General features: G+C 46.2%; 1 protein-coding gene across 1 annotated transcript in view; it reads right to left on the bottom strand.

The window, feature by feature from the left end:
- Nucleotides 1-10,788, bottom strand: part of PAPPA (pappalysin 1) — a 244,209-nt gene extending 233,421 nt beyond the window's left edge. Inside the window, exon 1 of the mRNA XM_037798016.1 lies at nucleotides 10,267-10,788. Coding sequence (XP_037653944.1) covers nucleotides 10,267-10,690 — 424 coding nt within the window. The 5' untranslated portion in view covers nucleotides 10,691-10,788. The remainder of the gene's footprint in view (nucleotides 1-10,266) is intronic.
- Nucleotides 10,789-16,637: the final 5,849 nt, after the last annotated feature.

Below are 16,637 nucleotides of genomic sequence, written 5' to 3' on the forward strand. Positions count from 1 at the left end.
AAGTGGCTCAAAGTAAATAGAGCAGGATATGGGGAATGGAAAGAGAGAGAGGAGCGAGCGGTCAGAGAGCGAGCAGGAGGTACTTCAGAAGTCACAGTACTGGGGATTCCCTAAAGATGGCTACAGACTCCAGAATGAAGTTTAGTGTTTTATAGTAGGAAAGTATGAAATCTGAGTACTCTAACCATTAGCCAAGATAAAGACCCATCATTGGAAAAGTCACTCAGTGAGTTTTCTGGATACTTACGGTAGCTATTATTAGCAGTATTAACGGGATGGCTTCCAGCTATTGGGAAGTACCAACATTCCCCAAATAATATCTTCAGTCAGTCTTTGACTGAAATTCTACAATTGTTACTTTGCCTTTTGACCCAAAGCTCTTAGAAGAGTCATTAAGTGCCTATGCCAATGGAAGAGTAACATTCTAAGCTGTTATCAGTCAATGATGCCTTAGCAAGGAGTACAATATCCTTTTTTGAGAGTGTGTGTTGCTGGGGGGAGGAAGCAGAAAGTGTAGTGTGTGGGTCTTTGGCCCCTGATGGTGACAGACATAGACACCACCCAGTCAAGAAAAGAGCACCAAAAAAGGAAGAAAACTGGAATGATAGCCACTTTCACAACTATGCCTTTAGAATAGTTGGGTGGGATTACAATATCCAACACTATCTCTTCTAGAAAAGTCTTTAGGACAAAGGTAGATAAATCCCTGGCCACTCCCCACCCACCCCTGCCCATATCCCATTGCTTAGATGAGGAAAAATAGACCCAGAGAGGGAAAGTGACTTGCCCAAAGTCACACAGCATAATGACAGATCTGGTCTAGAACTGACATCTCCTAACTCCCAGTCCACTGCTCTTTCTTTCCCAAAACATCATGGCCTTCCTACACTCCATATATGTCTAATGTTTGTATATGTATGAACTAGCTACACACACACACCAACAAGCCACTTTCCCTCTTCTTGACCACCCACCAATGAGGCTCTAAGAATTTGAGGCTCAATGCCAGGTGGATTCAGGAGGTCAAGCCTTCCAGCCCACTTCTTTGAGCAGAACTTCCAACTCTAGCATCCCCAATGAATATCCATCCATCTCCCATCTCTGAGGGAGGGTATGGGTAAGGGATTTGGCCCCTCACACAATTCTTAAACAAGGAAACTGGTTAAAATTGTTAAAGTAAGCTGAGGCTCTTACAATAGCTTGCCCACAAGGCCCTGAATAATGTGCCCCAGGCAATTCCCCGACTCCTCTCACTATTTGCCTCACCTCATTTCCTACTGCCTCACTCTTACTCACTCTACTTTCAGCCACACTTGCCTCCTTGCTGTTTCTCAAAGATATCAACCACACTCTCCCAGTGTACGGACTTAACTTTTGCTGTTCCCTCACTCTAGAACACTCTTCCCTGGATAGCCACAGAGCTCTCTGCTCTCAAGTCTCTTCTCAAATGCTCCCTCTCAATACTGACCTTTCTTCCTCGATTTAAATCTTACTCTTTCTGCAATGCCTCACCAACACAACAGGGTCCCTAGACTCCCTTCTCTATTTTTCTTCATAAACATTCACCTGGCAGGATATATTTGCTTATTCATTTATGGTCTGTCCCCACCTCCTCCTCCCAGAATATAAACTCCCTGAGGACAGGGATATTTTTCTCTTCTGTTCACTGCTGTGTACTTAGGGCCTAAAATTGTACTTGGTACATAGCAGGAACTCAATAAATACTTGTCAAATGCCTGGTCAGGGACTGGAAAAATTTTACTTTGTCCCTTCTTATCCATATTTCTTAGATTACCTACACTGAGCACACTTTGTTTTTGTAATATGAAACAATAAAGTTTTTGTTTTTTCTATTCTTTTTTTCTATCTTTTGTTTTAGTCTTTGTTTTATGTTAAGATGGGAGAAACAAATCCCCCTGAGTGGTAAAGGAGCGAAAATCAATTCCTAGCTCTGCCAAAGGAGATCAGCATATCTAAATCATAGAGCTATTGATAGATTTAGAAATATCGTGGGGCAAGGGCTAGGCACACATAACCCCGATACCAGTTAATGCTTACTGGGTGCTTATCTGCAGTCTAGATCCCGTTACTAAGTGTTTTTCACGTGGAGGCCCAATTAATCTTCAGAACAACCCTATGAAGTAGGAGCTAGGATTATCCCCATTTTACAGACTGGAAAAGTGAAGCCTGCAGATATTAAATAACTTGCCCAAGGTCATGCACCAAGCCAGTGGGGTATATGAAAAAAATCACACGCAGGCAGTCTGATTCCTTAGTCCTATGACAAACCACTGTGTGTTCTGTGAGCTTCCTCAGTAAACACACACCTCTTCCCCATCTCCTTAGGGTCAGCTCTCCCTAGGACTAGACACCTGCAGATCATTCCTCCAAGTACAGGGCTCTACAGGGACCCCAGGTTACTGGAGATGGAGGGAAATAAGTAACCAGGAAAAGGTGGACTAGGAATGTGTGTGGAATACTGTGTGTGTGTGTTGTGTTGGCAAAAGAAGTTATTTGTATGGTCACAATGATTAGCAGCTGGATTCTTGTGCACAGGGCCAAGGGTGCTAAACACCCCACAATAGGTGGACCATCCCCCAAAGTGAAGAGTTTTCTCACCCAAAAGCTTCATATTGTTCAGCAAAGCCTCACTTCTGCCTTCTGGTATACCTCCCTCCACACACCCCCAAGGCTCGCCTCCTTCCCTTCTCTCCCCTCACGCGTTCTCCCTGGATGGTCATTTTAACCTGAGCTTGCAGGTGTACAGAGAGGAGGGCAAAGGGGGCTCCCAGCGTCCAAAGCCTGAACTGCATTCTGACTCTGTTAATCCTTGACCTTGAGCGAGTCCCTAGCTCTCTCCAGGCCTCCGTCTCTGTATTTGGAAACCCATCCGCTCACAGGACATGCAGGGATCTGAGAGTTCATCTCCTCCTATGCCTCTTGAACTCTTTTAATAAGTATTTTTTAACTTTTTATTATGGAAGTGTCCAGCAGCACCAAAAAAGCACAGAGAAAAATGCACTGAAGACTCACTTTCTATCACCTGATTTCAACAACTGTTATCATTTTTCCAATGTTGTTTTGTTTATTCCCCCAACTCCCTCCCCTTTTTTTTCTGTAGCATTTTAAACGGAAAAAGAAAAATAACAAAAAATAGATCTAATATCATTTTACCCGCAAATAATTCAGGATGCATTTCTAACAGATTAGGATCTTTAAAAATCATAGTAACAATATGATCATCACATTAACAAAATTAATAAGAATTCCTTCACATCAGCTCACATTCATTCAAACTCTTTGTAACCGAGGAATGAGCAAGTTTCTTCAAATGGAATATTAGGCAGAATCCCACAATTTCAGCAGAATGAGGTGAAGGGAATGTGGAGGAGGGTAGACAGAGTCCTGCCCTTCAGCCTCTCCCCAGGGGATCCCTAAGATTGTGGGGCACAGTTTGAAAGCCCCTGTTCTACTCTCCACCCCTCATTTTGCAGCCTGAGAACACTGAGGCCCCAAGAGGAGTAGGAAGCTGTCAAGGTCACACAGCAAGTGATTGGCAGGAATCGGGCTGCTTTCCTACCGGGCAGACCTGTGAAGTCTCAGCATCAAAGGACTCCAGTGAGGTCACAGGTATGAAAAGGTTTGCTAACTTGAACGCTATTTTATCATCTGCAGTGTGAATAATGATGATAAAGGCGCCTTTCCAGGAATGACCTTGATTGCACAAATCCCTCAACTCTCTCACCTACGGACCTCTCCTACCACTGCTGACATTTGCACTGGGTTCAGATCTCAAGCAACAGCTTTCACTGTCATCGCTTCCCCTGGTCCCTATAAAGAGCCTGTGAGGTGAGGATGGCAAATGTAATCACACCCGAAACCCTCTCCACTGAGGCTCTGCTGGCTAAGTCACGGGTTCAGGTCACACAGCTCAAAGCAAGCCAAGCTAGGACTTGTACTCAGACCCCTGATTCCCAGGTTCAGGTCTTCTAACTACCCAAGGAGCCAAGACTAGCAAGTGGTTTCTCAGTTGCTGATGTCTGAATCACAGCAGAGCATTTCCAGTGATTGTGTCAAGGTAAGAAACAGTCCTCAGTGCAGCAAAAAGGAAGATAAGGAGAAATTGTGGGAAAGGAAATTAAATTCCCGAGGAAGAGTGGTGAATGAGGAGAGAGACAGGTGCTTGCTGGATCCCTGTCCACTTGGCCATAGGAAGAAACAGCACTAAGGTGCCTGGGAAACAGGTCCTGGGTACCTGGAGTCCGTGGGGATCTTCCCTCCCTCCTCTGAGATGCCTCCTGCCAGTGCCGGTTTAGGAATGATCTGACGCATGCAGGGGCTTTGAAATAATGAGAAGCACATTTCTTCCTGCAGGGCTAGCCCAAGGCAAAGTGGTGAATGCCTCAGAGCCGAAGCTGAGCTCCCCTCTTTTATATCCCCCACTCCTCTCAGACAGGGTCCCCTCTCAAGTACTCTGAGAGCTTCGCTTGAAGTCAGATGCACATAACTCAATATGTGACCATCCTACAGGAGTGTTCACACTCTATAGGAGGTGCCAGAAGAAGACATGACTTAACATTCAGAGATGGCTCTGGGAAGATATAATGTCAGGGCCTACACACCCAGGGGCTAGGGGTGGGCAGGGAAGTAGAAGTTGGAAGAGGGGTCCTTGCTGGTTTTCAGATCCTCGGTACGGGAAACAGTTTCTATAGAGACTCAGTCACTAATAAGCTCAGTAAGCAGGGAAAACTACTGCCCCTTTGGGCCTCCGTTTCCCCACCTGCAGGACAGGGGGAGGTCAGACTGGATCAGTGATCAGTGGCTGTCCTCCAACATCACCTGAGAAGGCTTTGAAAAACACCACTACCCAGGCTAGCCCCAGACCAATGACATTAGAACCTCTGGGGTATAGGCTGAGAATCAGGATGTTTTCAAAGCTCCTGAGGTGATTCCAAGTGCAGCCAAGAATGGGAAGTACTGGACCCAGTGATCTCCTGTGGCCTTTGAGGGGACAGTCTGTGAATATAATTTAATTCTTAATCCCTGTGTGACCTGGGTTCTCAGTTTCCCTGTTGCTTAATTCAGATGACTGGAAGTCCATGCCCCATTGACCATGCATGACCCATGCTCCTGAGCCTCCAGGGCTCAAGTTTGCCTCGCTCCATGTATAGGGACACAGGCAATGTTCCCTTAGCCTCCCTAAGCCTCCATCACCCTCATTCATCTGCATAAACGGCAGCTCAAAGTGGGAGTTTGGAGAGCATCTGGGAAAGGAGCAAGAGGAATGTGACAGTAGACCTGTGATCTGGACTCCACTGTGACCACTGTCTGGTTTCTGCTTCTGGGGCTATACATTCCCCTTCGATGCGAGCTGGTTTTTCTATTTACAAGTCTAAGTAGTTTGGGAACTCCTCTAGCTTTTACTACCAAGGGGTGGTCCCAGAAGGTCAAGGAAGAAGAGATAAAAGTTAAGAGGAGGGATTTGAGGGGTCTATTATTCCCAAGATCCACTGTCTATTCTAGATAGCCTCCCCAGCAACTCAAGAGGGAAGCCCTAAAAATGCACAAACAGGCTCCACTTTCTGAAGACAAAGCTAGTAAACTGCAAAAGGGAGATGTGGTTCCTTGCTAGATCTGGCTACTGTTGACTGAGTCCCTAATGTGAGCTGTCACTGTACTAGGTACTTTCTGTATGTTAAATTCATTGAAATGTCCTGATATCATTATGCCCATTTTACAGACAAGGAAACTGAGGGATAGAGAGGCAAAGTGGCTTGACTCAATTCACACAGCAAGCCTGATCTGTCTGCTTCTTTCCATTGAATGGTTATTTGACACGAAAAGAAAAACAGATTACGTCAAATCCAGAGTTCTGCATGAGATTTATACCCACTTCTTATTCTTTTTAATCTGTAGGTATATGATCAGCACTTAGAGATACAGAGAAGAATGGGAACATGTTCTGCAGCAGGACCAAGGGAAGGGAATGTGAGTCATTTCTCCCCTCCCTCCCCCACCCCAAAAGAATGATGAAAGTAGAAACAGACACTTGGTACTTGAGTTTGCATCTCAGCTCTGCTCACCTGACTACCTAGGGGACTTTGACCAAGTCATTTCAACTCTCTGAGACTCAATTGGCTCATCTGCAAAAGAGGGTCAGTAACACCCACCTGCCAGGGTGTTTGGGAGGGTAAAACATACAGGCAAAAGGTGAGCCCCTCGCTCAGTGCCCAGAACCTTGGAGGCACTCGGGGAGGGGTGGCTTCCCTCCTGCCAAGAACGAGTTCTTTGGAAAACCGTGTCTAACAAAAAGAGCACAGTTTTCTGAGCACCTACTGTAAATATCCCAAGTCCGGTTCTAAGCAATTTCCCTGAATGGGCTCATTTAATCCTCACTTTATAGACAAGGAAGCTAAAGCCCAGAGGAGAGACCTAGTTTGCCTCAGTCTACACAGCCAGTTAGGGGTGGAAGTGGATTTGCACTTGGATAATCCATTAAAACTGGATTCTAAACATTGCAATATTCTAGACCCCAAGTGTGACTACGAATGTTGGGGGAGAACATGGTTAGCGTATGTTTAGGACCCAGCCATCTCTCTTCTGAAATTGGGAAAATGTGGGTACTCTTTTTTTTACCTTTTTGGTTGGTGGGTGGCTAGCAGGATGTGGGGGGCAGAGAAGGGAGAAAAAAAAAATAGACTCTTCTGAGTAATCAGTAAACAATCCAGCCCAACACTTAGAACAAAAGAAAAAAGCCTGGCAAGCTGAGGTGCTGGATGAGCTTCAGGTAAATCCCTCTCTCCTTCTGAGCAGGGATTCCAGATCACCAAGAGAAGGGGCACCCGAATGGGGGTGGAAGGAGGGTAGCACTTGTGGGGTCCACATTTCACTTATCTAACAGGTCAGGAGAAACTTTAATAAGTTTAATAAGATTAACTGCTGCTCAGGGCCTCTGTTCTGGTGGAGCAAATTGAGTCTATTGTGTTTTTCTTGTTTTTTTTTTCCCCCTCCCTTCTTTTTCATTCTTTCAAACTGGAGGTGTGTGTGTGGGGGGGGGGGAGTGGAATATGAGGGGCAGGGATTTGGATCCTGCCTAGTGTGCTACAAAAGCAAAGGGATGTGTCAGAACCTCGAGGACCCCCGACCTGAAAGGGAGCCCCAACTTCCAAGCCCAGAGCTTGTGCCTATGTGGTGGGTCTGTGTGGGGTGGGAGGTGATGGCATTTATGAGAGCCGTGTAGGGGGTAAGGCCTGGAAGTTGGGATGCCTGGGGTTAAATCCTAATTCCTGACACCTGCAAGCTGTGTCATCCAGCACCCCCCACTCCTTCCCTCCCTGTGTCTCTGTCTCTCCACTTGGCAAAAGGAAGAACTGGCCTGGATAACCTCTGAGTAGCCTTAAAGGATTCTTCTATCCTAAAGACCGTCCATCCATCATTGGTGGGCCCCGGGAGAATCCTGCACAAAGGCACTTTCTAACTTTGCCTTTGTTTTTGTTCACATAAGCCTTTCCTTTTTTATTTATTAATATTTTTTCCCTCCTTCCCTTTCGGAAAAATAAAAGACATGTTTTCTGAGCGTCAGAAGCAAACTGCTCCTTCACTCCTTCCCTCTGCCTCTCCAAGCGCCTGTCTGAGCTGGTGTCAGTGAAGTTTGAACCCGGGCAGAAATAGCATCCCAGGTGGATCTGGGAGCACAGCCCGCCTACCAGGAGCGGCACGGCCTGCCTCTGCCAGACGACAGACCCGGTTAACAGCACCGTAAAATTAGACCTCTATGAAACCCAATTGAATCCTGCAGCAAAGAGTGATGTAAGGCAGCCTGGCCTGACAGCAAGGCAGCAACCCTGCCTGAAATAGCAGCGCGGTCCCTGCTGGGCAATGACTGCTCTCTCAACATAGGTGACCAGGGATTCCTACGAAAGTGGCGACGCCCAGCCCGAGAAAGCCAGCGGAGGTCAGGCAGCGGACCGGGCACCCGAGGTCGCAGCGCGAGGGCGAGCCTGCGCTCGCCCCGGTCCCCCGCTGCCCACCTCGACCTCTCCCAGCCCGAACTTACATGGAGGGAGCTGACAAAGTGCTTCTGCCAAGAACCTCTGTTTGTTTGCTTTTTAATTCAAGGAGAAGCAGGTTCTTTTTAGTCCAACAGTCTGTACCGTGTGGAGGATACACAGAATGAGTCTTTTCTGGCTCAGAGCCAGGTGTTTACACACCGCCAAATCTGGCTTGGACTCAACTAGGGGAGGGGAAAAAAAATCCACCAGAATCCTCGGGAGAAAAGCTCCTGGCTTTCTGGGGCTATACGACAGCAGTGCCTTTTTTTCTTTTCTTTTCTTTTTTTTTTTTTTTTTTTTTTGGCGAGGAATGTTATTTCCACACATAAAATGGACCAGGCATTTTATACAAGCAATAATAACCTAACGTCCCCCATCCAATTAAAGTATTTTACTGCGACAATCTTTGTGTGCGAGAGAGAAAGAGGGCTCCAGAGAATGTGTTTGCAGAGAGGCTCCTTGTCTGAATTACAGACACCTAGAAAGCAGGCTTCTGTGGAATTTCAGGTGATATATATATATATATATATATATATATACACACACACACACACACACACACACACTACCTTTTCACTGATGCTACCTCTATAGCCCTGGGCTCTCCCCTCTGGAGAGGACCTGATTTGGAGGGGACCCTTTCAAATCAGCAGTACGACAGGTAAAGACCTGGAAAAATCAGACCTACTAATCTGTAATCATCTCTAAGCAAGCAGGCTCTGTGCTTTTCATGTTTTGAAAGAGAAGTACAAATACCACCAGCCCTAAATGATCATCATCATCGTGACTAGCCTCTCCTCTGCTCCATATACCCCCACCCCCTCGGTGACCAGCGCTTGGGTACTGAAAGTGAAGGAGCTCAGTTTCCCTTTCCTTCGAGGGTGGAAAAAAAAGAGGAAAAATAGCCTGCGATGACGTCAGACATGGGGGAAAGTCAGTCGCTTGTTCTCAGCGCAGGAGAGGGAAGGTGGGGTGTGTGAGGGGCACGTTTTTGGTAGAGCAGCAGAATTTGAGTCGCCTGAAGTGGACCTTCATGTAAATGAGGTGGAGTCAGTGCGCCTTTTGAGAAAGTCCAAGCCAAAGAAAGACAGAGAGCAGGAAAACTGCGGAAAGCTCACAGCTTTCCCTTCTAAGAAAGTGTGTGTAAGGGGGTGGGAGCATAAAACGCCTCCACACGTTTCCTGACTGCAGGGAAGGGGGAACCCCTACTCTCACTTTAAGCCGTCCCAGGACACGGCAAGATTGTTTGTGCAGGAAGGGAATCTCCCAGTCAGAGGAGGCAAAACTTTCCTTCTCTCCTCCAGCGCCACCTCCCCTCTTCCCCCCAGTTTTATTAAAGGCATTTCCACAGATTCATTTGGTGGTGGTGGTGGTGGTGGGGATGTTGGAGCATTTCTAAGGTTTGCAACCCTCGCAAAGTGTCCGGTTTCACTATGGGCTTCTCTGTGGAACAGCGGAGGGGGAAAAAAGAGGGAGGGTGAGGAGGGAGAACTCAAATTCATTACGGGCTCATAAAAAGTCCCAAATGAGAAAAGCGCCCCGTTTCGCTGCCGAGTTGGGGAAGGCTGGTGAGGCGTGCGTTAGAAAGGTCTCTCCCCTGCCTCGAGTAACGGGCAACTGGCTTTCAAAGCGAGGACATGGGATGGCAAGTAGGGGTGTAGGGGGTAAGGGGTGGGGGCGAATCCCAAAGGCAGGCAACAAGCACAGAGCAACTTTTGGGCGCTCGAAGGACTCTTAAGTCCTGTGGTTCACAACATCGTCCCTGAGGGCTGTCAGGGTAACGGGGCCATCTGAAGGAGGATCACTTCATTAAAAAGTCAAAGAATCGAAGAAATCAAGGGTCCCCTTAGCCTCTTTTCACATGCATCCAGTAGGACTAGTCTCCCCTCCATTTCTAAAGGAGATTGAGTCAGGTCTGACCACTCCAGAGCACGGCTGACGTGCAGGAGCCTCCCCGGGACCTGCCCTCACTGCGGGTCTCGGGGCCGCTAGGAGCGCTCCAAGCTCTCCTCCAGGAGGGCCCGGCGGCGGCGCCTTGCGAGTGCGCCCATTCCGCAGATGGGGCAAAGCGAGGCTCTCAGTTTGCTCGCCGAGCCGCCTCCGATACAAACACACCCGCCAGCCCTCGAATGGCCCGCAACCCGCGCCCAGGCACCCGCGCACCCCTGGCAGCCCGCGGGGACGATGGAGCGCCCGCCGGGGCGCCCTCACCTACCTGTGATTACCGCCGGAGACCTCTGGCCCCCCTCCGCTCGCAGCCACACTTGCAGCGTGAACGCGTCCCGGGGAAGCTCGAGGTCGGCCCGGAGGCGCAGCTGCTCGCCGCGCCCGTTGAAATAGAGCGCCCGGCTCGGCGGGCTCTGCTCCTCGGCGGCGCCCCTCGCCTCCCGCTGCTGCCGCCGCCGGGGGACGCGCACGGCTTCCCAGGCACCGCCCGGCGGCGGCGGCGGCGGCGGCGGCGGCGAGGCGCGGCGGCCGCGGGCCGCCCGGGTGGCGCAGGTGGCCGGGGCGGCGGCGGCGGGGCGCGGGGGGCGGCCGGCCCGCGGGTCTCTCCGGGCCCGGCGGGGGCGCTCGGCCAGCCCGCAGCCCAGCGCGGCGCTCAGCAGCCCCAGGCGCAGCACCCAACTCCAGAGCCGCATGTCCGACGGTCCCCCCCCGCCCCCCCTTTGCCCCTGCACCGCCGCCGGGAGCTGCCAGCTTTGGGAGCCTCGGCGCCTAGACTTTCTTCGCTTCTTCACCCTTCTTGGGCAAGCCCCCCCTTCCACTTGCTTTTTTCTTTTCTTTCTCGCTTTCCTCCTCAAGGTGTGTGCTCCACTCCCCCCACCTTTGAAAAATAGAACCCAACTCCTCCTGGTTGGCAATTAATTTCTCTCCTCGCTCCTTTATCTGCCTTGTTTCCCCCCTCTAACAGCTGGTTGCCTTCCTCCTTGTTTTATTTCATTTTATTTTATATGATTTCTCGCTCTTAAAAAAAAAAAGCTCCTCTAAGACACTGATCCGCTGAATTCCCTCCCCCCCAAAAGATGCTCTAATTTATTTATTTTTTGCGTCCTTTATAACACAAGCCACAGCCCCCTCCCCCCCCCCAGTTCCCCCTCCCCTCCCTCCTTCTTCGCAAAATGAAAGGAAAGAGGGGGAAAAAATCCCTCAGAAGATGAGTAAACAAGCGTATGCTAATCTGCTCCCGAGCGCTCCACCTTCCCAATTGAAAGAGTCCCTGTTAAAACTGCGGGGATCATGACTAATCAATCAGTTTGGAGAGGCCGAGCTACCCAGCCGTCCTCCACTTTGCCGTTTGCCTCCTTTCCTTCGCTCCCGCTTCTCCACTCCCTCCTTTTTTTTTTTTTCTTTTTTTTTTTTAAGAAGACAATCTTAAAGTAACAATTTAATGAAATACTGTACACACCCCCTTACGGTCCTCCCAGCTCTCCTCATTCCTGCTCAAAACACACATTCCTGTTGTTGTTTTGTTTTGCTCGTTGTTTTTTTTTTTCTCTTTTCCCTCACCGCCTCCCCCCACCCCCGTTTTTTTTTCCTCCTGGCGGGAGAAAAATCTATCTTTTTTCTCAGTTCTCTCAGGATCCCCGTTATACTTTGCTGGTAGACCTCATCCTCCTCTATAGCAGTTAAAGAGTCTTGAAACTTGATTCTCAGATTTTTTAATGCTGTCTTTCTCCTTCCCTCTTTCACTCCTCTCCCTCTCTCCTTCTCCCTCTCTCTCCCCTCCCTTTTTCTTTCGCTCTTTCTTTTCCCTCCCTCCTTTCCCTTCTTTCTTGCCTTCCCTGTCCTTCTCCCCTTTTCTCCTTTTTCCCTCTCAAAACGTCCTTCAAGTTATGCAATGATGTATACCCCCTCTTTCCCAAGCCCCTCGTGCTTCTTGGTTCAACTAATCCAAACGTTGCCTCCAAAGTCCTCATCAAATCATTGCCAGAAAAAAAGAGGAAAGACATTTCAGGGCATTTGCCTTTCAGAAGCTGTAGACCCAGCACAACTGGGTCTCTGAATTCTCTTCAGTACTCTTAGAAATATTCTGTTGGTTGTTAAGAATTATCTTAGTTTTATATTTTAAAAAAATGAGAAAAATATCGTTTCCTTATTTTTTCAACCTAAACAATTCAGGTCCTTTGAATTTACATTTAAGTCACAGGTAAGGCTCTGATCATTTGCTGCTTTGTAAATCTGTTTTTGAACTGGTACATATATGTAATTTTTTTTTTTCTTTCTTTTTTTCCCCCTCTTTATAGAACTCAAAAGCTCCCCCTTATGGCAAAACAGTTCTCTTTTTATTTTTCCAAGTGCTTAATAAATCAAAATGAGTTAGCAGTGGTGGATTCAAATTATTAGCTACCAGTCTATTCAAATAATGTAGTGTTGTGTGCGTTTTGGGTGAGGATAGTATGCTGGGAACCTGATGAGAAATTAACTCCACTAATGTGCAAATTTCTTGCTTTCTCGTGCTCCTGGCTCAGGGTTACTCCACATCAGTCCTAAGGGCTGGGATCATTCCTTCCCTGCCCGCTTGGAGGGAGTGAAGCCAGTGGAGAATGTGTGTTGGTAAAAGTGTGCAGATTTGTAAAATGAGCAGATGACTCAGACATCCCCTGTAGAAGAGCCTGAATATGGTATGTGGGGATTATGGCACCCTTCTGAAAATGGGAGATCCCAGATTCAGCTCTTCCTTTCTGTGAGGAAGGAGACTCTGGCTGTAGTTCTGACCCATGTGGGATCGTTGGACCCCAGTTTGCCTTTATGTAAAATGAAAGGACAAGAGTCAAAGACTCCTCAGATCACTTCCAAATGTGAAATGTATGGAAGAACTTGTTGTATATAGTCTTAAGCCAAGAATGTTCGACCTCAGTTTCTCCAGCTATAAAATGAAAATGGCACTATATTCTAAATGTGTTGCCAGAGACGAGCTGGAAGAAGAGGGTCATAGATATACAATGTCATGGATAAAGAATTGGCTTAAGCAAATCTTTCACTTTGTGAAACTTCCAGTCACCTAAAAAAGCCACGAAGTTGGCACTTAATTTAAAAAGTCCTATGCTGAACTACACAAATTATGTTATTCAAGCTTCTCCTCCTTCCCCACTACTGACTCATTTCAATTTGGCAATTAAGCATTTGGAACTGAATTTTTTCCAGGGGACCTTCTAAATCATTGTCTGTAATAGTTTTGAACCTTCCAAGACATTTGGGACTTTATCAACTCTCTGACCGGGAGTCAAACAGGAGGGTTTTAAGTTCTGGGCTGCAATAATATCAGTGCTTTGCCCTTGAGTGAGTCACTTCCCTTCTCTACACCTCCAGTTCCTTATCTTTAAAATGGGAGTATCTACTTCACATATTTATTTTGAGGAGCAAATGCACTCTGGGGTATAACACTTTTAAATGATAAAAATGCTGTATAAATACCATTTATTCTACCATTGTTGTCAGGGACCAAACGCTCATGTTCTTGAAGACAAATAAACAAAAATTAGAGAGTCGAAGTTATCCTTTCTCTCCTGGGGCAGACAAGGAGAGGAAGGGACAGAGAGAAACAAGTCTCAGAGCTCCTTGGGCTCCCTGGCCTCAGTCCCTAAGTGCACTGGGGGCAAATGGCAAAGCCTTTCACTCATCTATTTATTGATAATGTATTTATTATTCTGCCCCACCTGTCTCAGCTGCCAACTTACTCTTTATGTTTGTCTGTATGTGTGTATATATATATTTGTTTGTTTTTAATTCAGTGAACAGAATTGGATGAATCGTAACCCTTGGTTCATGACTCACTTTGATTGTTGGACCATGCATGACATTATTTATTTATATGTAATATAACAGTATACCGTATGTTGCTCTCTATCACTTGATCTTTCACGGATTCATTCCCCCTTACTCCACCATTTGAGGAAGGAGACTCGAGTTCTAGTTCTGACCCATGTGGGATTGTTGGACCCCAGCTTGCCTTTATGTAAAATGAAAGGACAAGAGTCAAAGAGTCCTCAGATCACTTCCAAATGTGAAATGTATGGAGTCCCAATTATTGGTGTATAACAACAGTTCTCATCTATCAACTCATATTTGGTCAATTCCCTCTCATGGCTACATGCCATCTCCAAATATGCTGGAGATATTTGTCCTAAAATAATTACTTTTCTCTGCTCTGCCATTCTTAGACTATACTCGTTCAACATTCATTTTATTCAGTAATAACTAAAAGGCAGGTATTTTGCTAGCAAAGGCATAAGGGTCTCCTGGAAGTTAGGAGAGTAACGTCTGTGTAGAGCTCTAAAGATTGGGAAGGGTTTGAATGGGTGAGGGTGATTCAAAGTATACGTTTTAGAGTCACGCTCGCTGGGCTCCTATGACCTTTGGCAAGTTGCTTAATTTCTGTGTCTCCACAGCCTTATCAAGGAGGTGTTGTGAGGTTTAAATGTGTGTGTCCCGTGACACACAGTAGATATGCAATAAGTGAGTGCTCCGTCTTCCCTTTGGGCTTTTCTTAGCATTCATCTAAAGTCCGAGCCCCACCTACTTCTTAATCCAAGCCAGATAGATTACTCTCTTCTCAGAATCCCCAGAGCAAGCATTGTCTGTCTCCTAGAATATGGACCTTGATTAGATATGACTCTCTATTGTTCTTGGTGCCCTGTTTAAGTGTTGCACCCAAGATTAGAACCCTTCAAAGGCAAGGATCTTCAAAGAGCCAGTTGTGTCACCTGTTTAGAGACACTTCCACTAGCTGCCCTCTCCCCCACCAGACTCACAGGCTCCCTCCTCTGGGCTCTCATAGAATTTCTGACTCCCCATCAGCACCTCCCCAAAGCCACCTATTGCACTTAGTTACATATCTGCCCTGTTTCTCATGCAGTTTTCCCTTTGGGACAGAGACTATGGTGCATTCATTTTTGTGTGTCTCCAAATATGCCTAACCCAGGGCTTTTTCTTCTAATTGGTGGTCCTTAACAGTTAAATTTAATCCATTCTCTCCCCCTCTGCCTCTCTCCCTCCCTCTCTATTTGCTTCTTTAGTTTCCTGCGGTGCCAATCTCAGTGTTACTCACATATTTGGTTCTTAATAAATACTTAATTTCTTCATTTTGCCAGACTTGCCTTTCCCAGAAGATGCATCTGTGGACACCCAGTCAGAGACCGTGAAGTTCATCAGCTGCCCAGGTGAGGGTCACGAGAAAGAGTGTGTACTTTGGAGAAGAGGAAATTGGGTTCAAATCCTATCTTTGCTAAATGACAATTCTAATAACAGCTTACTTTTATTGAGTATATAATATGTTTCAAGCATTAAGTTCTTTATGGGAATGATCCCATCTAATCCTCACAACAAGCTTATGGAGGAGGTCCAGTAATCATTCCCATTATATGAGAGAAAAAAATCTGAATCAGAGAGACTAAGTAGATAGCAGAGAGAGGATTGGATTGGGACCCAAGCAATCTAGATCCAGCATTCTGTGTACTAGCTCTGGGGTCTAGGAAAAACCCTTTAAACTATTGAATCTCAGTTTTCATTTTTATGGATTTTCTAGGGTTATCTGGAAGACTAAATGAAACGATAGGTGACGTTGCATGGTGGCTGGTACATATGTCAGTGGGTGTTGGATGAACATTAGCTTCTTTACTTCCTTCTTCAATCTTAGTTTAATTATATTAATTTAATATATGTACTAGAGTACATACAATAACATGCCCACAGTAATAATGACTCCGTATATTGAGCACCTATTATGTTAGACACTGTACTAAGTTTTCCTCTTTTCTCTTTAGGTTTGAACTTCTATCTGAATTGCTCAGCAGTTTTCTATCTATCCTTCTATCTTCTTAAATCTTATTAAAAATAAATTTATTCTTGACCATGAGTATCTTTTATCATCTCAAGCTCCTTCTGGAAAAAAAATATAATGCCTTGATTTGATAACTTTCTGTTTTGAGTCCTGAGCGCAAAGAAAGAGAGTCAGTGTTCCTATTGTTTGCCTGGATATTGGGGGTTGGGGGGAGGTAAGGGTTGCTCTGGCTAGAGATGAGACTGATGAGCTTGTGGTGCTTTCCTCTGTGTTTTTTTGAAACTTTTGTGTCTAGAAGAGGGTGGCTGGAATGAACTGAGATCCTCTCTTAGTCTTCCTGCTGGCTTATGATTATGAAGCTGAAACAGCAACTTCTAGATTCGAACCCTGGACCTTTTGACTCACATCACAGAGCCCCATTATATTCATCTCAGGTGACCCGGGCATGCTGTAGCAACTTCAAGATGGAAACCTCTGCTTAACACCTCATGTCTTCTTTTTCCTTTTATTTGTAGAAACAATTATCAGCTTATTAATGGTATCATTTTATTCTGATAAAAATAACAATTAGCTATTATTTACTTTGATATTCCTGAGTGGTTACATATATTAGTTCATTTAAGCCTCAAAACTATAAACCAGTAGTTTTCTTATTTACATTTTGCAGATTAAAAAAAAATTTAAAGAAGCTCAGTAAAATTAGATGGACACTGTGACGTTATGTGACAGACACTCATTTGAACCTAAGTCTACCTTATTCTAAAATCCATGTTCTTAGCTACTTGGCGGGCCTGCCTCTAATCTAC

The sequence above is a fragment of the Choloepus didactylus genome, chromosome 10 (genome assembly GCF_015220235.1).
Source record: "Choloepus didactylus isolate mChoDid1 chromosome 10, mChoDid1.pri, whole genome shotgun sequence".
Classification (NCBI taxonomy): domain Eukaryota; kingdom Metazoa; phylum Chordata; class Mammalia; order Pilosa; family Megalonychidae; genus Choloepus; species Choloepus didactylus.